The sequence below is a fragment of the Auxenochlorella protothecoides genome (assembly GCF_000733215.1).
Source record: "Auxenochlorella protothecoides strain 0710 unplaced genomic scaffold scaffold126, whole genome shotgun sequence".
Classification (NCBI taxonomy): domain Eukaryota; kingdom Viridiplantae; phylum Chlorophyta; class Trebouxiophyceae; order Chlorellales; family Chlorellaceae; genus Auxenochlorella; species Auxenochlorella protothecoides.
The window spans coordinates 109309-131252 of record NW_011934319.1 but is presented as its reverse complement, the minus strand read 5'-3'; the positions used below and the strand labels follow the sequence as shown (position 1 = coordinate 131252).

The 21944-nt window shown below is 62.8% G+C and overlaps 7 protein-coding genes across 7 annotated transcripts in view; 3 read left to right on the top strand and 4 right to left on the bottom strand.

Annotated features, from left to right (window-relative positions):
• Positions 1 to 95: 95 nt before the first annotated feature.
• Positions 96 to 1509, bottom strand: F751_1301 (Release factor glutamine methyltransferase; the record flags this gene model as incomplete). The annotated part of the gene is made up of 4 exons (XM_011401793.1): positions 96 to 351; positions 498 to 963; positions 1221 to 1326; positions 1447 to 1509. The coding sequence occupies 4 exons, from the start codon at positions 1507 to 1509 to the stop codon at positions 96 to 98; spliced, it is 891 nt and encodes a 296-aa protein (XP_011400095.1).
• A 1370-nt stretch (positions 1510 to 2879) lies between these two features.
• F751_1300 (Cytosine deaminase) lies at positions 2880 to 5520 on the bottom strand (the record flags this gene model as incomplete). The annotated part of the gene is made up of 6 exons (XM_011401792.1): positions 2880 to 3167; positions 3328 to 3501; positions 3695 to 3953; positions 4175 to 4321; positions 4500 to 4986; positions 5205 to 5520. The coding sequence occupies 6 exons, from the start codon at positions 5518 to 5520 to the stop codon at positions 2880 to 2882; spliced, it is 1671 nt and encodes a 556-aa protein (XP_011400094.1).
• Positions 5521 to 5996: 476 nt separating this feature from the next.
• On the top strand, positions 5997 to 6592 carry F751_1299 (hypothetical protein; the record flags this gene model as incomplete). The annotated part of the gene is made up of 3 exons (XM_011401791.1): positions 5997 to 6060; positions 6227 to 6339; positions 6458 to 6592. 3 exons carry the CDS (start codon positions 5997 to 5999, stop codon positions 6590 to 6592), a joined length of 312 nt encoding a protein of 103 aa, XP_011400093.1.
• Positions 6593 to 6760: 168 nt separating this feature from the next.
• F751_1298 (putative galactinol-sucrose galactosyltransferase 2) lies at positions 6761 to 11673 on the bottom strand (the record flags this gene model as incomplete). The annotated part of the gene is made up of 12 exons (XM_011401790.1): positions 6761 to 7150; positions 7441 to 7641; positions 7855 to 8018; positions 8156 to 8346; positions 8512 to 8645; positions 8790 to 8927; positions 9111 to 9278; positions 9412 to 9498; positions 10257 to 10333; positions 10687 to 10755; positions 10882 to 11335; positions 11437 to 11673. 12 exons carry the CDS (start codon positions 11671 to 11673, stop codon positions 6761 to 6763), a joined length of 2310 nt encoding a protein of 769 aa, XP_011400092.1.
• An 818-nt stretch (positions 11674 to 12491) lies between these two features.
• Positions 12492 to 16782, bottom strand: F751_1297 (Methylthioribose-1-phosphate isomerase; the record flags this gene model as incomplete). Its single annotated transcript, XM_011401789.1, has 8 exons — positions 12492 to 12832; positions 13093 to 13258; positions 13334 to 13454; positions 13656 to 14030; positions 14330 to 14793; positions 14971 to 15510; positions 15811 to 16069; positions 16469 to 16782. The coding sequence occupies 8 exons, from the start codon at positions 16780 to 16782 to the stop codon at positions 12492 to 12494; spliced, it is 2580 nt and encodes an 859-aa protein (XP_011400091.1).
• Positions 16783 to 17508: 726 nt separating this feature from the next.
• Positions 17509 to 19048, top strand: F751_1296 (Thioredoxin-like 1-2, chloroplastic; the record flags this gene model as incomplete). The annotated part of the gene is made up of 3 exons (XM_011401788.1): positions 17509 to 17570; positions 18403 to 18649; positions 18812 to 19048. The coding sequence occupies 3 exons, from the start codon at positions 17509 to 17511 to the stop codon at positions 19046 to 19048; spliced, it is 546 nt and encodes a 181-aa protein (XP_011400090.1).
• Positions 19049 to 20035: 987 nt separating this feature from the next.
• F751_1295 (Casein kinase I-like protein 2) overlaps positions 20036 to 21944 on the top strand; it is a gene marked incomplete at both ends in the record, with an annotated part of 3971 nt that continues 2062 nt past the window's right edge. Inside the window, 5 exons of the mRNA XM_011401787.1 lie at positions 20036 to 20116; positions 20326 to 20402; positions 20581 to 20650; positions 20894 to 21021; positions 21298 to 21654. Coding sequence (XP_011400089.1) covers positions 20036 to 20116; positions 20326 to 20402; positions 20581 to 20650; positions 20894 to 21021; positions 21298 to 21654 — 713 coding nt within the window. The remainder of the gene's footprint in view (positions 20117 to 20325; positions 20403 to 20580; positions 20651 to 20893; positions 21022 to 21297; positions 21655 to 21944) is intronic.

Here is a 21944-nt window from a genome sequence, read left to right as displayed (position 1 = left end):
CCTGAGTCTGTACGAGTGCCCTAGTCCCTCAGAATTTTCCTCTAGTGGCTGAGACGATGCCCCTTGCTGATGCAAAGATTTAGATTCTCAATTGGTCAGTCATTATCGGTATGAGTTCGGGTCGCAAGGATGAAGCGGTCCTTGCCTGCCAGGTCGGGCCTGATGTGAACGTCAGAAAACGCTCCGGTGCGCTCCAGCAGCGACGCCACGCTCGCCGCCTGCTCAGCCCCCCCGGACTCCAGGGCCAGGAAGCCCCCAGGGGCGAGGAGGGCGGAGGCACCCTGGACAATGGGCTCAAAGCAGTCCAGGGCGGCACCCACTCCGCCGTCCAGAGCCAGCCAGGGCTCGTGCCTGTGGCCAGGGGGGTGTGGGGTGCACAAGGGGCATGGCTTGGACGAAGAGTACGCTCCCAGTAGAGAGTACCTCTGCCAGGCATGGCGAGGACCACACCTCACTCCGCAACCCCTCCACCTCCCCCCCTCCCAACCAACACACACCTGGCGACCTCGGCCTGGAGCTCCGGCAGGCAGTGGCTGGGAATGTAGGGCGGGTTGCTCACCACCCCCCCACACGCCCCGGCCAGGTCCGGCAGCAGTGGCTGCGCCCAGGACCCCTGCACGACGTGCACGCTGTGCTCCAGTCCCAGGCGCCGCGCGTTGGTCCGTGCCGTCGCCGCCGCTGTGGGGCTCAAGTCCACGGCGTGGACGGAGCCCGGCCCACCTTTGAGCCTCGCCAGCCCGCAGGCCAGGGCCCCGCTGCCGGTGCCCAGGTCGACCCAGGGCCGCGCGGCGAGGCGGGCGTCGCGGCGCAGCGCCGACTCGGCAAAGTCGATCAGCAACTCGGTCTCCGGGCGGGGGATGAGGACGCTGGGGCCGACGGCCAAGACCACGTCACGCCAGTGCGCGGTGTGCGTCAGGTACTGCAGGGGGGTGCGCTCCTGCAGGCGGCGGGTCCACAGCGCGGCTGCGGCAGCATGTTTGCAAAGTTGGGAGGAGGCGAGTGAGAGAGGATCTGCGGAGCCCATGGCTGGGCTTGAGGGAGGGGCTCGCCCAATGCTTCCATGCCAGCATGGGGCATGCCTGATGGAACAGGGTCAAGCCGGCATGGGTTGCTCGCACAGTGTCCCAGGCCTGCACTGGACAGTCCCTCACGACAAGACTGACCCAGCTCGTCGACGCTGGCCCGGAGCCTCCAGGGTAGCAAGTGCAAGGGCATGGGACCTTCACCCTGCAGCCAGCTGAGCTCATGCCGGCCGATTGCCTGCCAGTCCCTGCTGACGGCATCCTCAAGGCAACATGCATCCAGGAATAGCCAGCCCAGTTCTGTCTGTGGAGGTAGGGCAGGGGATGGAATGCCTCTGCATGCTTATTGAATGGGCCTGATCGTGAAGCTGATGCCTGCTCATGGCTCCATGCAGCATTGGTATGCGCAAGGCATTGCCATCACCTGCAGGTCTTCAAGACTGGGTGCATCATTGCCATCCAAGCGCTTCAGTGTTGCTGCCTCCATCGTAGCCGCAGCGAGTTCTTTAAAAAGGGCTTGTACACCCTCTGCGCTAGTCTCGTGGCAGGCCTGGAGCTCACACAGAGGGATGGGCACTTCCGTGGCCATTGGAGTGCTGTTGTGTTGCATCGCCGTCGAGGAAAGCCTCTGTCTCCTTGTGTAAAGTGATGACGTTAGGCACCTTGTCATGTGTCGCCGAGGCTCGAGGCTACGACCGCAAGGCACTCCCAGGAGGACCGGCGTTCCTGTAAGAGCTGCCCATGCATGTATGCCGCGATGCAGAAAGTTGAATGTGCGATTCATGTCATGTATGTTTCTATAAAGGCATGCAACAACGGTGCCACTTATCAACGAGGCAGGCAAGCCGAAGGATATTGTATCATAGCAGGGACTGGCCCACCGGCAGGAAGTACAAAGAGGCGCATAGTCCGTTATTCGCGCCGCGAATTTGACACATGAATGTATCCTTAAAATCGGCAAAGCGCACAGAATGTGATGCGAGCACTGAAGAGCATCGCACTCATGCATGCGATGCGTGGTGCGCTGTTGGAGGGGTTCGTTTCAATTTCTCATCGCGCTGCCGAGCAAATGAAGCGTCACGAATCGTCACACCAACCCATCGCATACCTTACATCGAACTTTATTCGACCGGTTCCAGCCCCATGTCCTCGCCGGACGGGCCAGGCTGGCTGGACAAATTGGCAGAGACAAGGGCCGGCAGGCACGCCGCAGGAGCCTTGCAGTCTGTGCGAGGCGCGGATGGCAGGCAACACGTGCGGCTCCAGCTCGCGCCATTCCACATCTCCAGCAGCAGAGCGGTGGTGACGTTTTTGCTGCAGGAGTTCGCGGCTCGCGGGAGCGGATCATCCCTGCTCGCACGATCTGTCAGCATCTGTCTGGAGGACGACTGCGCCCGCGATCCGTCATCAGGCCTGGCCATCACCTTCCACAACCCGGGTCCCCTGAACCTCACGCATGATCAACTGCGTCGTCTGGCGACCAGATTCGAGGCGTACCTGGACTACCAGAGCAAGGCCGGCAAGGCTGCCCTCAACTCATGCATGCGGCGGCACTGCTCCACATTCCAGAGGCAGTTGATGGCGGTGGAGCAGCCGCCATTCACACAAGGCCGTGGAGAACATGGATGTTTGCCATGAGGAGCAGCTTAAATGGGGTGCACTCCCAACTTACCCTCGACTGACTGACTGACCAACTGGATGAGTGACTGACCCACGGTGGAACATACTGACATGGCATGCAATCTACAACCTCAGCTTACAAATGTATACAAGGCAGCAAACACGGTGAGCGGAGCCACAAGGTGTCATGAAAGGGCATGGGATGGTGCATTTGTGAGAAGCAGACGGTTCGCTCAGCTACCTCCGTGGCGCAAACCCCACAGTGCCGGCGCCCAGTGTTACCCCCACCAGGAGGGTGATGACCATGGGCAGGTAAGCCCTCACGCGATCGAGAACAGGCGCCTTGCAGTGCCGTGGCGCAGCTGGTGAACAGCCATTTGGCTTTGATGCGCAGACTAGCACATCTTTTTCAACCATGGCCTCGGCGCCACGCTGTTCATGTGGGACGTTGAGGTCGTCCAGGAGCTCGTACGGCGGAGGCCGCGCGTCGATCGGCCGGCCGGCTCTGACCACCAGGCGGTCGTGCTGCGGCGAAAAGGTGATTGGACAGTGTGTAGGGGATAAGGGGAATGAGTCTGGGGCGGGCACGGCATGCCGTGGAGGAGACCCTGACGTTCCAGCCACCGACCCAGCCGACGGCTCCGCCGGCACACTGGATCCAATCACGCGCCCCCTCATCCCTCACCTGAGGTCGGGACATGAGCTCGCTGTAGCATCGCCCCCTGAACACCACAAAGTCGGCGCTTGACCCCGAGCAGAGCGTCCCATGCCCCTCCAACCCCATGGCCTGGGCGGGGACGCTGCCCACGCTGCGTACCCAATCCTCGTAGGGGCGGTCCAGGTGCGCCATGCGGCAGCCCTTTGTGTATGGGGGGGTAGGTGGGTCAGAGGAGGCTACAAGGGATCGCGGCATGCTGTGGAGTCTGATTCCCTGCGCACACGCGGCGCGGCGAGGGCTCGCTGCCTCCGGCTGCCTCTGGAGACTGCAGCCTCGCTGCTCAGACCCCCCACCACTCCGCACTCTCCACCCCCCAAACCCCACGCAAACCCACCTGCACGAAGACCTCCAGCATGTCGAGGTCGCCGTAGGCGTAGAACTGGTCGCGCGTGTTGTCTGAGGCGAGGGCCGCCGGCACACCCGCAGCCCGGATCTCGTGCATCAGCGTCACTCCGCGCCAGCGTGGGGTGACGCCCAGGCGCCGGTCCTGGGTCCACTGGTTGACCAGGGGGAGGGAGACGATGGTGATGCCCGCGCGGCGAACCAGGTCCAGGGTCAAGTCCAGGTCGGCCTGCGACTGGTAGGCCAGCGAGCTGGAGGAGGGGAGAAGGAAAGTGGGGTGTTGAGATACTCAGTGCTTGGTCCACCATGTGAAGGGGACCCTCGGCAGCCTCAAGCACTTGCGGGCACGCTGATGCATGGGTGGATGAGGATGCATCATCGCCCCACCCGCGCCGCCTCAAACCTGCCGGCTGTCACCCATCCTCCATGCACGCGCAGCCCACCCACCCAGAGCACAGCCCGCCCCCCTCACCAGCAGTGGCCGCAGACCACCCGCCCAATGTAGTCGTGCTGAATGGCTTTCTCGGCAACGTAGCGCAGCCCCTTGGCGGCCTCGTTGCCGTTTTCATCTGTGTGGAAGTCGAGGTCCAGGTCGCGCTGCTTGGCCAGAGTGAAGATCCTGCGCATTGGGAGTGGGGAGTGAGGGTTGGGTTTCAGTCCCAAGTTTCCAATAGCCAGAGAGGACGCCATGGGGAAAAGTATTGCACAGGTGCCAGGATGCTTGGTAATGCTGTTACCACGCGCATCAGCACGTCAGCAGCAGCTCCCCCCCCTTGACCTGCAACCCATATTCATACCCTGTACATCCCTCCCACCCCCTCTTCCACCAACACTCCCACCCCCACCTGTCCAGCAGCTCGCCCCGATCCCGGTCGCAGGTGGTCCAGTCGTCGGCGGGGTCTCCGCCGCGCTCGGCGCAGCAGACGGCGGCGCCCAGCGCGCCGCCGTGCGCTGCCACCAGGTCCGCCAGAGCGCGCGCGGCCTCGGCGTCGCGGTAGAAGGACAGGGCTACCAGCGACACGCCCTGGAGCTCCACCCGGCCCCGCCACTCGGCCCGCAGGCGCGAGAAGACGGGCCAGGTCAGCGCCGTCTGCGCTGGGGTCATGTTGATCAGGTGCGTGCGCAGCGCGGCAGTGCCGTGCGCGTGAGCGCTGGCCAGGCCGAACTCCATGCGCCGCCGGACGTCGTCGGCGTCCCAGAAGGCCGCGTCGGCGGCCGTGCTGCGGTCAGCGCCCGTCAGGGAGCCGTCCGGGTTGCGGCTGCGCTCGCACGTGTGGCCCTTGTCTGGGAGGGTGGGGGGTGCAGGAGTGGACAGAACAACGAGGGAGGGTTGATGGCCAGGGGGAGGGGATGGCGACCAAAGAGGGAGCCACAGGCACCCCTGCAGCTTTCAACACGTCCCCCGAGCACTGCCAGCCAAGGGTTGAAGGGCAATCCTGGTTCAACCCAATCACGGTAATACAGGTATGCATGGCATTGCTGCATCCAGGTCGACGTCGCACCTATGTGGGTGTGCAGGTCTACGAATGTGGGCAGGACCATCTTGCCCCGCAGGTCGACGTGTGGAACTGGGAGCGCCTGGTGAGCAGCTGCATGACCATTCGGGAGTTGATCCCTGGCTGCGCCCCCAGCTGGGGTGATGGAGAGTATCTTGGAGCCATTCACGGTGATGTCCACGAGGGCAAGGCCGTCCACACAGGGCTGCAGGCCCTCCAGGTCCTCAGGTCTGAGCCTCTCCAGGCAGCACACGGGCACATGGGCCGAGCGCAGCGTGTATGTTGCCTCATCGGGGGGCAATGCGATTACCCTGTCGCTCATGATAGCTCCGCCTCGTTCAGAATGAAAGGGTACAGATTGACAGGATAATGCCTGCTTCCTCTGCAGTCGAGACGAGAGACACCAAGAGGGTTTGAGTCGGGCGAGACAGAGTTACGCAAGCAGCACACAAACAATATTCTTTCATCGATCAGAGAGCTTGCAATAATTCCATCACCTGACAAGAGCTACCCAGGAAGAGTGACCTTGAATGATCTAACTCTGAAGACCCCCGCAGCAGGCGCAGCAAGAACCGCACGCAGGATTGTGGCAGGACGAGGCGAGCTTACGACAGCCTGCAGGGGAGCCTGGACACAAAATGATAGTCCAGTAATCCGCAGTGTGGCGTGCCTGTTACCGACTGACTTCCTCGAATCCATGTGAGGTGTCCCCTACACCTCGGACTGTGGTGTACTCGAGTCGGGACCCCGTGTACGAAAGCGCGCACTGGTACCTTCCCTCCTTGGACACGTCAAACAATGCCGAGTGCGCCCTCGGAGGCCCCTCTGGCCTCCGAGAGTCGCAGTGATGAGGCCACCACAAGTGCTCCCAAGCGGCAATCCTGCATCCCTTATTTCGACGCCCTCTGGTTTTGCTACTGTGAGTACTTCAATGCTGCTGACGGCCTTTGGCGATTGAATGCGCGCATGTGTGAGTGGAATCCAATGTGAGCATGAATATTCACCCTTCACCTCGCCCCCCCGTGCAGCCCCTGTGTATCAATTGACAGAATACTATGTAGAGGGCAAGCTGGATGATTGCACACAACACTGGAGCAACTTTATCAACTGCATGAAGCAGAAGACAAAATTCAAGGACGTGGTGAGGAAGGGTGATCATGGGAATGGTGAAGCTGCCCCATGCCAATGGATCACTTGGATGTATTTGTTTCAAATCAACAGTCGCTCACCTCCCTGCGACCCCTGCACTCCGCCCCCAGGACCCAGAGGAGACCTCCTCCCATCACCCTCTATGGACACTGCGTACCCCCGAGGAGGCAGCTGCAGCCTGGAATGCAGAGTTCCAACCCGGCACTGCCTCCCCGCCCAGCGCCAACAAGGAAACAGTGGCATGAAGCTTGCTATGAAGGAGATCTCTGATTTTTGGGTCACACGGCCCTTATGAGTGTGTCAGGTCAAGCCAAACCCAAACTCAATAACTAGACCGGACGCCCCGTACAGATCTGGCTCCTGCAGGCAGTGCCAATGGTGGCCAGTGCTCCCGGGCTCAGCCAGCAGGGCTGCTAAAAGGCGATGCAGATGTCTTGCTCGATGTCGGGCATATCAGGGATGGTGATGCGCAAGGCCCCGTGCTGGTCGTCAAACTGCCAGGTCAGATTCTGGGAGGCTGAAGCTGGCAGTGACAGCCGAGCCGGCTCCCGCGAGGCCCAGCAGAGGAGGGTGCCGCTGCCACGAACCCTGATCTCCGCCGAGGGGGCGGCAGCAGGTGCCGCCGCGCCCCAGGTCCAGCCCAGGACGGCGCCCCCGACGTTCAGCATATTGACCAGGCCCACTGGGGCGAGGCTGACTCCCCCCGCGGCCAGGACCGGGGCCAGGGTCACGAGGCAGGAGCCGCCGGCGGTGAGGCTCACTCTGACCTCCTCGGCGTCGCTGTCCCGGAGGACAGTCAGCTCCTGCAACATCAAACGAGCATGGTATGTGCAAGTGTGGCAGAGGTGAGCATGGCCGGCAACACCCCATGCTCGTGCAGGTTCACCATGCAACCATTCCGTAGGCACCAAGACCAGAGCCCAGATGGCAGTCTGCCGTCCTCAGTCTCTCCATGCATGCAACCCAGCGTGTGGCGCTCACCGAGATGTCTCGCTGTATGAACCCCACGCACAACCTCCTTCCCCAGACCCCTCGCCACCTGGAGTCTGAGACACGATCCATGAGGCCCCAACCCACTGACAAAGACGCTCACCTCGTCGGCATCGCAGTAGGCAATCACCGGCAGGCCTGAGCAGCGGGCCGCAAGACCTGGCACGTCATGCACCCCGACCCCAGCCGTCAGCCTGGGCGGGCTGGCGTCGTGCACGTGGAAAGCGCGGCGGCTGCGGTCGTACGCCGCGCCCTGCAGGTTGAAGGCGGCCACCACCGCGCCCGTCGCATTCCAGCTTTGCACCTGCGGGGAGGGGGTGGCGGTGGGGAGGGGAGTGACGATTTTGGTGTTGAGCAGGGAGGGTGGGCGACGCTCGCGCCCTGACAGGTGTTGACTTGCTCGCCGATGCTGCCAGACTTCTCAGCCTCATGATCAACACCATCCCGACTTGCTTCACAGAGTCAAACCAGCTTGTGCAATGCCCCAACCCTCGAAGGAAACACCCACACCACCGACCTTGAGCAGCGACTTGCCGTCCCGGCACACGTCTGCGAAGAGCGAGTCGGGGGTGGGCCGGCCGGGGCTCAGCGTGCGCAGCGTGCTGCCGTCCCGCAGGACGATGCGCCGCAGGAGGTCAAAGTCGTGGGCGCCGGGGCGGTCGGAGACGTACACCGGCCCGCCTGTGTGGTGGGAGGGCCATGCTGGCTCCGCAGCAGAGGGCACGGACGAGGCAGCGCCCATGCCACTCCCACCTCAGGAGCCCAGGCTGGCCCACGGACCCCGGCCTCCCCTCCTGCACGCACGCAATCACACCGACCTGAGACCACGCGTGCGGTGGCGTGCATGAGGGCGGCAGGGTGTCGCGAGTGGAACATGTCAAAGTCGGGGACGACCAGGGCGCCCATGAACGCGGAGTTGTAGGCGCAGTTTGCGATGTGTGCTGTGTGGGAGGCGGGGATGAGGGGCCAGAAGTCGTCGCTCGCCCGGGCGAGGTTGCTTTGGCTGAACCTGAAGGGCGCAGGATGGGGTTGGGGGTGTGCTCGTCGATGTGGGCGCGAGGGATGGGGCGCGGGAGTTGCAGACGGGGTCGGTGCCTGCTGGGGCAGGAGCATGGCGCCATGGGATGCTCAGCCCTCAAAGGCCTCGCTCTCCTCGCCGCACCCCTGGGTTCACCTGTACAGATTGACCGTGGAGTGGCACATGCAGTTGATGAGCTGGTTGCCGGGGAAGTGGCGGGCCACGGAGGCCTCCAGAGAGTCGTTGTAGGCTCCGGCCAGCGTGGCGCCGCCCAGCAGGCCCAGCGTGCTCTGCCAGGAGGTGCGATGGGCCTGGCGCTCAGCCTGTCTGATACAAGACACCCACATTTCAGGCAGAAGAGAGTTTCTCTACAGAAGGCACACCCCTCCTTGCTGATGGCCCACTGCTGGCCCTTGCAACACACCCCTTCCTACCTGGACGTCCACCTTGACGCCATCCACGCCGCAGCCAGCCAGGTAGGCGTGCATGTCTGTGTGCAAGGCGGTGGGGTCGCGCGGGATGCGGACCCCGGCCACCGAGGGCGGGATCCAGGCGGTCTCCGGGTTCAGCGCCTGGGTTGTTGGGTGAGGGGGTAGGATGCTGGAGACTCCATCACCCCAACTTGTGACGTGAGAGGGTCGGGAGGGAACAATGAACACAAGTCGAAACGGAGTTGATGACCTGGATTCACAAATCTCTGACAGATACCTTAAGAAACCCTGCCCCCACTGCACCCAACCACCATGTGGCCGCACCAGAAGATTCGCGGGGGGGTCGGGCATGATGAGCTCCGCCTCATACTGCTCGCCCAGCTCGTCAGAGAGGCCGCCCCAGAAGCCACACAGCGCGTGCCAGGCGATGACGTGGCGCACCCCCATGTCCTTGATCTTGTCGACGACGGGGCCCAACTTGCCCCCGGCCTCCTGCAGGTTGATGGGGAAGGGTGGTTGGGGGGGGAGTAATAAGCACAGCGACGGTCCGCAGGCCGGCAGGGAAGGGCATGGAGGTGCCCCCTACATTCCTGACCCAGCACCAACAGTGATTCCATTGCCTCACGTTCAGGGCCAGGGAGCGTGGCTTGCCCAGGCCCCGGAACTTCGAGTTGGCCTTCACAGTCAGCAGCCGCTGTCCGTGGTTGGTGGCCTGCGTAAGGGGTGGCAGGGGATAGACGAGCTCAGGCTCTTGCCCCCACCATTCAACAGGCATCCATGGAGCAAGGACTGCCGGGGCGTCTGGCACAGCAACTAAGCACTCTGCCAGGGCACCGCAAAGCACCCACCTTTGCGTAGAATGCCAGCAGCGCCGGCCGGAGTGGGCCCCTGACCAGCCAAATGACGGCTCTTACGAACCATGAATCGGCACTGGAGGCGTCCACTGCTTTCTTCAGGCCCCTGAACAGTGCGCCGGGGACGGCACTCGCCGCCCCCTGGATCTTCCTCACTACTCGGTGGACGGAAAGCAGGCCGCCTCGGCCAGAAGTGCTGGCTTGCATGCTGTAGCAGGGCCAGGGAAGGGTGAGAGGGGGCACGCGCTTCCACAGTGATCCATTCTTCCGCGCACACCAGTGTCACACTCAGGCCACGTGCGCTTACTCTTTGGCATTGGTGTGTGCCCACAGCAGCCAACTGCAAACCCCACTCAGCCATGGTTAGCCTACAGTACCTGGTCTCTTCTGCACGATGCTGGAGCTCCCTCATCGGCTCATCCATCTGCAGAGGCAAGGAGAATATTCTGCACACTCAACAGTGCACTTCAATGGTAGGAATGAGTGTGGAGAGGGTCCGCAGCAGTATAGACAAGTTGCCCTCTGTTCAGCAAAGAGGTTGGGCAACCTGTGCATAGACCATCTATCATCGTCCAGCCAGAACCCCAACCCTCAGTCCTGTAGGATCACAACCCACCCTGTGCTCTGGGGCATCAAGGAACTCGGCCACGCTGAGCTCGCTGGGGTCCAGGCCGGGATGGTGCTCTTGGATGCCTGCGCTCATGTGACGTGGAGCAGGGAATGTTGATTGTCATCTGGGGACGGAGTTGGACGGATCTTTCAGGGCAGACCCCGCAATCTTGCACCCTGTGCCTGCTGGAAAGTCGCCAGGTCCCACTCCGATACCTGTGGGTTCAGCAAGTCCCTCCAGCCACCCCCGACAGACCAGCGTACCTTGGCCGCGGTAAGGAACATCCACATCCGTGTGTTGCCACCCTGTATGAAGGGACGAGAGCTATTGGTAAATAATGCGCGGACCGTTTGCCAGTCACTCGTTCAAAGCTTTCAGTGGGACTTGCCCACGCAGCTCAAACCAGGATGCTCACCAGCCCTTGCCCCAGACCCACCATCGTCAATGATCACGAATCCAGGGTTGATGCCGCCCACTTGCAGCGCCTGGACGCCATCCAGAATGCCTACGGCGCGGGTGTTGGGGCCTGAGCATGCAGTCTAGTGAGGCAGAGGCGGTGAAGTCACAGTCCCCGGGGCCCTCCCTGCATGCCTGACGCATACAATGCAGCAATCGGGTGCAATCCTCACACCTGCCGGTGTTACGTCGTAGTAGAAGGCGTCCCAGGTGCACCATCCAAAGGTGTCCACGAAGTCAGGGACGGCTTTGGATGTCCGCGGCCGTGCCCCGCCGCTCAGTCGCCCGGCCGTCGCCACCGCTGCATCCACCAGGGGGTACACCTCCTTTCCAGCCGCGATGTAAAAAACGTCCGTCCAAGTCTGCGTCATGACCCCGGCGTCGCCACTGTCGACGTGGAGGTGGAGGGCAGGGTCCTCTGACCCCGGGCCCGAGCCGGCCAGGGACGCTCGGAAGGTGCCGTGGTTGCTGAGGAGGGGGAGCAGGACCGCACAGCCGGCACCCTCTGGGAGTTCCAGGAGCAGGAACTGGGTTTCCAGGGGGACCCAGGAGGCACAGGAGCCCCATGCGGGCGTCATCCACCACACGCTGGTGAGGCCCAGGGCGAGGAAGCGGGAGGGGGCGGGGAGCTGCAGGGAGGGGGTGAGGTGGCCCTTGGTTTGTCGGTGGGTCAGCAGTGGCGCGAGCACCGGCCAGCACAGCAGCTGCACAACCTCACCCCTCTGCCCACCTTTCCCAGACGGAAGGATGTGCTTGACACTGGTCCGTCAGGGCTGGCCAGGGAGAGGAGCACGCCCCCCTCCAGCTCGGACCCGCGTGCGGTGGACGGGAGGCCCTGCAGGATGGGGCCGGCCTCACCCACCACCGACCCATTGACGAACGCCAATGGCAGGGGCTGATGGACGTACGGCACGGGGCCTGAAGTCCCAGCTGTCCAATGCTTGGGTCTAGGGCGGGTTCCACTCATGGCGTCTGCGAGATCAGGCCCGGATCGTGCCGACACAGGCTGTAGCTGTGCGCAGGGAAGTCGTCGGTGTCGGGACCCTCTACCGCGCTTGCTCAGATTGCGAGATCTAAAGGATGCACACGGGATACCAAGCCTTGCGATTGTTCGTCTACAAGACAACAAATGGAATCATGGGTTGCATGCCGAGAGTCCGATCCGCTGCAGTGCTACAAATTACTATTGACGTGGAGGTGATCCGCAGATTCCCAACTGAGACAGAGGGACCCTCGAGTGTCCAGTCCTCTTACAATGGATACACATGCCCTGAACGAAGGACAATACCCATGCCCTGTGAACATACAACATAATCTGTCAATAGTAAACTCCAAGGGTGTTAGATCAGGCTGGGCTCCTGCTGCAGAATCTCAGGGGGCAATGTCACAGGAACCGCAAAGAGATGAGCAGGGCACCTTTAAAAGTGCCCAGGGCAGCCACTGCGATGCCCCAAGATAGGGATTTTGGAAAGCAGGGAGGCTAGGTGATGACATTGCTCTGTGTACACCTTCTGACCTCAGCCTGTTACACTCCAGCAAAAGCTGCTGTTGCAACCCGCTTGCAAGTTCATTTGACTTTATTCAAGCCGAGCGCAGTTCCTCTTGCAGCCCCTCCAAAGCTGCCTTTAAGGAGATCGTGCCATATAACAGCGGCAGGGCAAAACTCAGGGCCCGCTCCTCCAGCCTCTCCCTGCATGAAACAGCCGGTGAGGGTGTGGAGCTTTTTCATAAAAGAGCAAGCTGTCCAGCAAGCAGCGGACTTTGTGATTGACACATGCAGGCAGCTCAGCAGGCATCACGCGCCCAGACCCTCCTCCCGCCCTCCACGCACTTGAGCTGGGGATCTTGGATGGTCTCCAGGTCCGCCACACGGGCGATGCCCACGATGCGCCTGATCATGACCGCCCCGGCGAAGTGCGCCGCGTCGCGCGTCACGTCCTGGAGGAATGCCTCGATCACGGGGACGAGCTCGTCGGGGCCCTCGAAGAGGCTGGCGGAGGCGACGCCGCCATCCTCGCTGGCGCCATGCTGGAGCCAGAGAGTCTGGAACCCCGCGAGGAAGCCGTCGATGCTCTCGCGAGCCGTCTGCAGCAGCCACTCCTCTTGCCTGCGCGCCTTTGCTGTGTCTGGATGCGGAGAACAGGAGGGTGGGTCGGAAAGCCAGGATTAATGTAGATCGCATGAGCTTGTGCATCATGGGGGGCGGCTCGGAGCAAGGCCCAGCGATCATGACGCAATAGGGTCCCTTCGCGGGAAGGTGGGCGACCATCCCAATAGCTCATGTGGCATGAAACCATCACTCCCTCCTCCTAGCATTCCCATGCAAGGGGAGATGCCCGTGCCATCAGTCCCTCCCCCCCCCCCAAAAAATGAAATAAACTCGCACCGTGTCCGTGCCCCGTCGCGCCGAAGAAGGCTAGGAGCAGGTTTGCCACCCACTTGCCCAGCTCAAAGGCGATGGGCCCGCAGAAGGCAAACTCGGCGTCAATCACGTAGGTGCTGTCCTGGGCGACCATGAGGGAGCCGGTGTGGAAGTCGCCGTGCAGCAGGGCCTGGGGTTGGTGCATGAAGGTCTGCTTGAGCCGCGTGGCGGCCAGCCGCGCCCGCGGCCGCCGCAGCTCGCCGACGAGCGTCGCGAGGTGGGGGCTGGCGGCGCGGTTGTGCGGCGCGCCGTGGTAGGGGTCGGAGAAGATCACCTGCTCCGTCAGCTCGCACATCCCGCGGTTGGCAAAGCGCTCTGTCTGCTCCCTGCACGGCGAGGGGTAGAGGGGGTGCAGGGGGTGGTTTAGGCGCTGAGCGGGGGGGTCCGGAGGTGCTTGCGCCCAGGCAGCAGACGCGCATGCACCGATCCTGGCCTTGAGGCAGCCGCCCTGCCCCCGCATGCCGGTGGGGCACTATTTTGGGTGGGGCCCTTCTTTCTCCCCTCCCACCCACAAACAGATAACTCACTGGAAGGCCTGGGGGCTGAGCGCCAGGAAGGAGGTGTTGAACAGCGTGGCTGCGAGGAAATGGGCGACGTGCTCGCTGAGCCGGGGAAAGACCTCCCCCCTGACCAGCGCGCCACGCAGGATGGTGTGAGGCGGCGGCACGCACTGCATGCCCACCACCGCCAGGGCGCGGTCGAAGGTGTAGACGGCGGGGACGTGGCGCGGGCAGAGCCGGGCCTGGGTGCGCAGGGCCTCCACCTCCACCGCCAGCCGCGCCTGGGTCAAGGGCCAGCCCGCCCCCACCATGCGCACGTAGGGCAGCGACTGCTTCAGGCACAGCGCGCCTGCGGGCCCGGTGACAATGTACACGAAGTTGATGTTGCCGTCCCCAACCTCCCTGGAAATGGTGGAAGGGGGTGGGGGTTGGGAGGGGGAGAGGGAGGGAAGGGGGAGTAGGGGTGTATAGAGAAAGCGGAGCAGAGCACGGCCGGTCTGGATGACGACGCAGCAGGAAGATGAATGTTTGTGGACGGTCCATCCAGCTGTCTGCCGGGATGGCCACTGTGACGCCGCAGCCTGAGCGTCACGCCATCCTCCGTCTGCACACCACCGCGCTGCCACCCCTCCCCAGGCCACCAAGCCCCCCTCACACCGCTCGGGAAGCCAGGAGCTCACGCGCCCACCAACCCCTCGCACCTGACGTCCCACTCTGAGGCGGTGGAGGGCTCCCCCACGTGGACGGCCAGCTCGGGGCGCTGACTCACAAACTCGCGCACGCCCTGCCTTCCCAGGGGCTGCGCCGGGCTGCTTCCTTGCGGTGCCGCGGCGCCTGTTGGCCTGCTGTCGTCTGAGTCTACGCCTCGTGCCTGTGTGCCCTTTGCAGGCTGCTCAGCGGCTGCCACCACACCCTTCTCAGGATCCCTGGCGGATTGCGCTTGCCTGCCGTGCCCATTCTCAGCGGCAGCTGCTTGCTCGACCCCGGCCTTGTCTCTCCGCGCGGCCAGGAAAGCGGGCACATCGTACTCACCCCCCGGGCGCGACGGAGAGATGAGCCCGGCCTCCGTGATAATGCCGGTGATGAGCGCGGCGGGGGTCACATCGAAGGAGGGATTCCAGACGGGGACCTCCGCCGCCACCCTGACCCCCCGGAAGTGGGTGATCTACAGGCATGTGGAGGGAGGAGGGATGAGGAGGGGTCTTCGGGCGGGTGCTGCTTCCTTGCTCATTGGAGTCGTGGGTGGCAAAGCCTGGCTGTCATACACATGGCCCCCCGGAGCCTCGTCCTTCCTTCAGCAGCTCTCGTCATCACCATTCTAACCCCCCCCCCGCCCGCCCACCTCCTGCGGGTCGCGCTGCTCGATGGCGATGTCGGCGCCGGCGCGCGTGGCGGGGTCCAGCGTGGTGGTGGGCGCAGCCACGAAGAAAGGCAGGCCGTGGTGTGCGGCGGCCACCGCCAGCGCGTAGGTCCCGATCTTGTTGGCCGTGTCGCCGTTGGCGGCCACGCGATCCGCGCCCACCACCACGGCGTCCACCTCGCCCGCGGCCATGCGCGCGGCGGCCGCGCCGTCCACGATCAGCGTGGCCGGCACGCCGTCGGCCGCCAGCTCGTAGGCCGTCAGCCGCGCGCCCTGGTTGTAGGGCCGCGTCTCGGTGCAGGTGACGCGCGCCAGACGGCCTGAGCCCCACAGCGCGCGCGCCACGCCCAGCGCGGTGCCGTACCCCGCCGTCGCCAGGCTGCCCGTGTTGCAGTGGGTGAGCAGGCGCAGCGGCGCGGTTACCCCCGCCGCGCACGCCACAGCGTCGGCGCCCAGCGCGCCCAGCTCGCGGTTGGCGGCCACGTCGTCGCGCAGCATGGCCTCCGCCCCCGCCACCGCCGTCTCCACCACCGAGGAGGGGGTGGCGGCGGGGGCCGCGGCGGCCTCCGCGGCGGCGGCGCCCAGCCGAGCGGCGGCCTCCGCCAGATTCACCGCCGTGGGGCGGCTGAGGCGCGGAGGGAACATTGAAATGTGTGAGTGTGGGGGGGAGATTTTATAAACGGACCTTATTGTTGGATGTGCATACCAATCTCGGGAATATCGCCAACCACGTTTGACGACAGCAGCCAATGCCACTCCCCCTCCACCCACCATGGCTGTTACTCCCCCTCCACCGTGGTTGCCACTCACACCCACCACAACCCACCTAGACACCAGGTACTCCAGGCGATCCTGGATGTACTGGGAGGCCTGGGCCGCGTCTGAAAACTGGGATCCCTCCCCCTGGACCACCAGCTCAACCGCAAGGCTGAGCACGGCGGCAATGGCGATGGCTGGCGCGCCCCGCACGGTCATGTCCCGTATGGCCCGCCATGCGTCCTCTGAACCCCGCACAGAGACGTAGCGCGTGGTGGTGGGCAGATCACGCTGCTCAAGGAGCTCGAGGCTACCACGGGAGTACCTGGGGGGTGTGAAGGAGATCAGACGGGCGATGGGGCACCGTGTGCGCCTTGGTTTACCGTCGTTCATGGACCCAACACTACCGGCAACCGGCGCGGATCACCTGATGGCCTCCAGCATGATTCCTTGACAACCCACAATGCATGCAATGTTTGATCGTAATTGTACAGCGGAGGGGGAGTGACTTGGGCGCGAGGGGCACCCGGGAAAGCACGGAATACCCTTCCCCCCTCTACCGGGCTTGCGCCGGTTGCTAGCAGCTTATTCCCGAGGACGGGATATCGCTGGCGCAGTTGGTTGCCTCTAATGGCGAACCGGGGGGGTGGGGGGTGGGGGAAAGGAAGGGGAAGCAGGGGGACCACCAAAAGCTGTGGGACGAGGTGCACTCTCAAAAAAGCACTTGGTCAGCATCAGGATGTTCACCGCTCCATTCACGTCGCGGTTGACGACGTTGACCTTGCAGGCCCTGTTGGTGCACCGCTTCGTGTCCCACAGTTCCGTCCACGTTTCCACGCCGTTGCAGACCCGCATGTACTGGTGGGCGAGCAGGGTGGTGTGACAGGCGCAGCACAGTTTGGAAGTCCTGTGCTCGTCGATCACCACCACCCTGCACACCCTCCGCAAGAAGCGTATCCAGGCCCCCGGCGGAGCCCCCCACATGATGCCCCCCCGGTCCTGGGCCGACCAGTTGCCCATGCCCACGACCGTAGTCATGCCCGGGGGGGGCGGAACTGCTCCGCCAGCCGGTTGATGGCCCGCTCCCTGGCGACGTAGGCCTGGTGGCGCAGCTTTCGAAACGGCTTCCCGTCCCTGTGCCAGGCCAGGCCCCGTCGCAAGGTGGGGACGATCCATGCGACCCGCGACAGGAGCACCTCTGTGCTCGCTGTCTTATGGGTCGGGCACCTGCAGGAAGAGGGGCTTGCGCGAGGAGGTTGGTACATTTGGAGCGACAGGGGTGTAGTGACACAGGCCCCAGAGAATGACGCTGTATGCACAGGCAACGATGCTGGGGTTGCAAAAGACCGGGTTGATGTCCAGCAGCGACTCCACGAGGTCAACAGCCCACTGGGACAGACGCAAACACTGGGTAGTGTTCTAGCTGTGGCCCAAATGCCCGATGTCAGGGTAGAAGACAATGCTCTTCTTGGAGTCTTGCCTCAGCTGCTTGATCGTAAATGTATGCTGGCAGTCGGTCTTCATAGAGCGGCGGCGCGACAGGTTCGTCCGCCCCTCCCGCTGGCTGGCTCTGTCATTCTCTACCCACTCAGGTGTGCCCGGACCACGGTTGCACCTGTGGTACTCGACTGACAACCAGTCATGTGTGTGATATGAAGCGCCAGGAGTGAGTGCAGCGGGAAAGGGACGGGCTGCATGCTCATCACACGGGCCTTCCGTTGGAGGTGATTCGAATTGTACCTGGGTTGCGGGGTGGGCCTTCCGATGGAAGGACGTTTGGAACATGCGGCCCTCGCCGTGCAGGAAGTCTTACACGGGCTCCGTAGGTATGGTTGCCTGCGTCAAGGGCTCATTGTAGTAGGTACAGTGGACTGTGGCCTTGGCGGTCACTATGTCGGCCGTGGTGAAAGGGCCCTCCGAGGGTTCGAGTAGCGGGGGCACAGTGCGCATTGTTTACAACTGATTTAAGATTTTTAGATGTGAACAAACAGTTTGGGGGAGGGGGGTCGGCGATCTGTCGTCGGGTTCTTACTAATTCATATCCCGCGCGATCTGGGACTTCTAGAGCGTAACTGACGTGGCAAACACGCTTGCTGGACCCCATCTCCGTATCCGCATTGGTGGCCCGACTTCTGTGCGGCATCCAACAGAATCTAAGTTCACGGCTGAGCTGCGTCCCCAACAATCTCATCGTTTTGTTGACCTTAAGCACTCTCCGGGCTGTATCACGCAGGTTATCTGCGTGTTCGTTCTCACAACTCCCATACTGACCCCCCCGTCGGTACCACCCTCGAGGGTCCGACCAGCTTCCCGCAGATCCCGCCCTTGGACGCAACCTCCGCGAAACCTGGGCATGTCGACTGCACTCCCTGGCCTCGCGCTGGGTGCGACCTGCCCCCGTCCCACCAACAAGCCCCGTCGGACAGTCCCGTCAGTCGGGGCCTCCAGTGCCGCAGCGGGGCCATGCTCCACATCGGACCCGTCGATTCAGAACAATGTCGTCCCCACCCAAGCTCCGGCACCTGCCGAGCAGCTCACCGTCATCAGCGCGAGGTGCGATTCCGTGACCGACACCCTGTACCGCTTCGAACATGCCTGAGGGGGTCGTGCTCGCAATGCCCTACCTCGCGGCTCATGGGTCGTCCCCACACTCCGCAGACGTCGGGAACTGGAGTCTCAGGCCCGCGCGGCGCTGGATGCTGACAGCAGGTGGTGGCAAGAAGGCAACCACCCCAACCTCATCACCGTCTTGACCTCAGCGCAGTACAAGGCTGCCCTCTCCTCGGCCGCCTCAGGCCAGCTGGTGCTCATCAACTACTTTGCCCCCCACTGCAACGGGTGTCGAAGACTGTACCCCAAATTCCAGCAGATGGTGACCTGCAACCCCGGCGTCCTGTTCATCAAGGTGCGGCCTGCGTTTGAATTTGGCAATCTGGCGTTGGGCGGGAGGTTGCAAGTTGCAAATGGCGCCCTGGTCATGCAATTACCCATCAGATAACTGCTGTGTATGGTACACTTCAATGTCATCAGTCCTGACAACAGCCGTACCATCCCCTCCCACACACAGGTGAATGTGGACAGCGAGGAGATGAACGACACATGCGAGGCTCTGGGCGTGAACCGCCTACCCTGGTTCCAGCTGGTCCGAGACGGCGTAGGCCTGGCCTCCTTCTCCGCCAACCTGACCACGATCAGCCGGGTGCGGGCGCAGCTCAAGGCGCACTCCAGCACACCGGCTTCAGACGCCTCGCCGGCTCCACAGGATCCCACATTGGGCGTGGAGCTGACCGCAGCAGCCACCTGATACCCTCAGCAGAGCAGCAGCCTTAGGTATAGATTTAATGACATGTACGAAGACGGGCGTGATGAGCCCAAACCCTGGACTGCGACTTCATCAAGCGGTCTGCAAAATTTTCGCTGCGGCAATGGAATGGGCAGTCGCCCTGCCTCTCAGGACGGCCCTTCCTCAGTAGTACTTGACACTCCAATCCTCCCCTAACGAATAACTGACTTGTACATCAGCCATTTCACCCAATTTCATGCCTGCTTGTAACGTTGGTTCCCGCTTCAGCAGTGGATGCAAAGAGGTACGACCCCTGGAAATTTGGAATTTAGTCCTCCTCAGAGCGACCCCTGGCCCGTGGCCGACTGGCACGCCAACAAGGGAGCCCACAGACTCACACACACTCATAACCCAGTCGTACAATCCTCCTAATTTGCCTCGAACAGGCTTCATGGTGCTGGCCATAGGGGCGTGACCAAAGTTTGAACCCGGGCCCTGGCTCGCCGTGGCCCCTGCTTCTGGACCACCTGGAGCTCCCCAGCCGGCATGGACGACAGCTGAATCTCGCCCGACTTGATTATCTTGTTATTTGGTGAGGCCTAGCAGTGGCGGATGTTGAGGGTGTTCGGGGGAAAGGCCCCCGTAAGGCCGACGAATCCACAGCTCGTCCCGCTGCCCGATGGTAGATGCCCGTCATTAGGCAGGGCACATTAACTTTTCGGGGTTGCAAAACCATCAATCACCCTCCCCGAAACAGGTACAGATTGCTTGCGCTCGCATAGCGCGTAGCCTGTGCTCGGGCAGCCGGCCTGATGCCGCCCGCTGCAGGCGAAGGGGAGGAGAAGGAGGAGCTCGCATGCCCGACCAGGGTACGTGCAGGGTATCCTGAGGTGTCTGAATGCGCAGTCAGACGAGTTTCTGGGGCCAGCTAAACGTCCTGATCCCCCCTGCTGGGTTGGGCTAGGTTTGTTACCCACCTGTGCCGGTACTCATGCACTAATCCCCCGCATGGCCCCAACCCAGGTGCAAGTCTCCAACTCGCCGGTGTATGTTACGGGACGACGTCTGGGCAAGGGCGGATTCGGGCAGGTATTCCTGGGGAATCGAGCGAACAAGGCCCGGACAGCCAAGGAGACCCGACCCTTGGAGGCAAGCTCTGTGGGGAGGGGTGGGGGCAATTGGCAGGGCAGTCCTTGATCTGTTGGAAGGAGAGGCTCTGGCATTATACACTGATGTAGTATGCAGTGCGGCTTACTGGAGGTTGCTTACCCGTATGTGTCCCCCTCTTCCATGCGCAGGTGGCCTTGAAGTTCGAGCATAAGACCAGCAAAGGATGCGCCCCCAATGGTGCCCCCTTTGAATGGGGTGTCTACAAGTGAGGGCCAGCATCCTTATTTTTCTGGGTGGGAATGTATATGTGCTATGAATGGGAGCTTACACCAGCAGGGGCCTGTCGTCTGGTGATGGCTTCACCAACCCCCTGCTCTCGCACAGGTAATGCATTCCGCCCTCGTGCACTCATCACTCCTCCAATCCCTCCCAATCTTCCACAGCGCCATTGGCCCCACATATGGAGTGCCGCACATCCACTTCAAGGGTCTGCAGAACAACTTCTACATCATGGTCAGTTGGGATCGACTTTTGCGGGCAAAGACTGTGACATTGATGTGCCCTTTGCTCAAGTCTTGTGGGAGGTTTCTCTGTAGGGAAGCTTTGCTTACAGGGGGATGCCATTCCCAGGCCTGCTTGCGAGCCTCTGCCTGAGCCATTCCAGGGTGTGGCTCGGCAGCTGGCTCCTGATCCCATCAGACCTTGCGCTAGCCGCATGCCGACACCTTTCTTGAATCTCTCCCCCTCCTCACTCAGATCATGGACCTGCTGGGCTCTAGCCTGTGGGACGTTTGGAACCAGGAGGGGCAGCAGCTCAGCGCCCAGTTTGTGGCCTGCGTGGCTGTGGAGGCCATCACCATCCTGGAGGCCCTCCACCAGAAAGGGTACGAAGAGTGCGGAGGGGCCTAGGTGGGGTTTTGAGGTGCTCTGGACCGATGAGACTTGGCCTGCAGGCTTGAGACTGGAAGCCAGAACCAGAGCGGGCTCACAGGCACCTTGTAGGCCTGGCACCCATGCCTTGAGGTGTGCCCTGCCAGTCGCCTCAGCATCGTGACATGCTGCCAGGTCCAAAGCGCGCCGCGCTCCCGGGCTCCCTGGAGTCTCTGTATGCTGCACTTCCAGCCGCTCACCAGCCCCACCCCACCATCACGCCCATGCAGCTTTGTGCACGGCGACGTGAAGCCAGAGAACTTCCTGATGGGCCCGCCCGGCACACCCGAGTCCAACCGGCTGTACCTAGTGGACTTTGGGCTGGCGCAGCGCTGGCGCGACCCCAAGACGCGCACCCACGTCAAGTACGACCAGCGCCCCGACGACTTCCGCGGCACCATCCGGTACGCCAGCGTGCACGCGCACCTGGGCCGCACGCCCAGCCGGCGCGACGACCTCGAGTCCCTGGCCTACACCCTGCTCTTCCTGCTCAACGGCCGCCTGCCCTGGCAAGGGTTCCAGGGCGAGAACAAGGGCTTCCTGGTGGCCAAGAAGAAGATGGCCACCAGCGCCGAGGCGCTGTGCAGGTGTGCATGTGCGGGGGGGAGAGCGGGAGGGAGTGTTCAGGGCATGGTGATGGGGTGGAGGGGGCGGGTCTATGACAGGGGGGGTGGCATGCCTGCCCGGCTGGGAGGGGGGACGCGGGAATGTCTGGATTGGGTCATGGGAGGTGTCTCATGCCGTGCATGTTGGGTCGCATGGCGCGGCCTTTCACCATCTCAGGCTCGTGCTCGAGCGGATTTGAATGGGCTGGTGCTCGTTTTGCAGATCCCCCCCCCCCCCCCCCCCCCCCTTCTTTGCAACTTCTATCTATTAA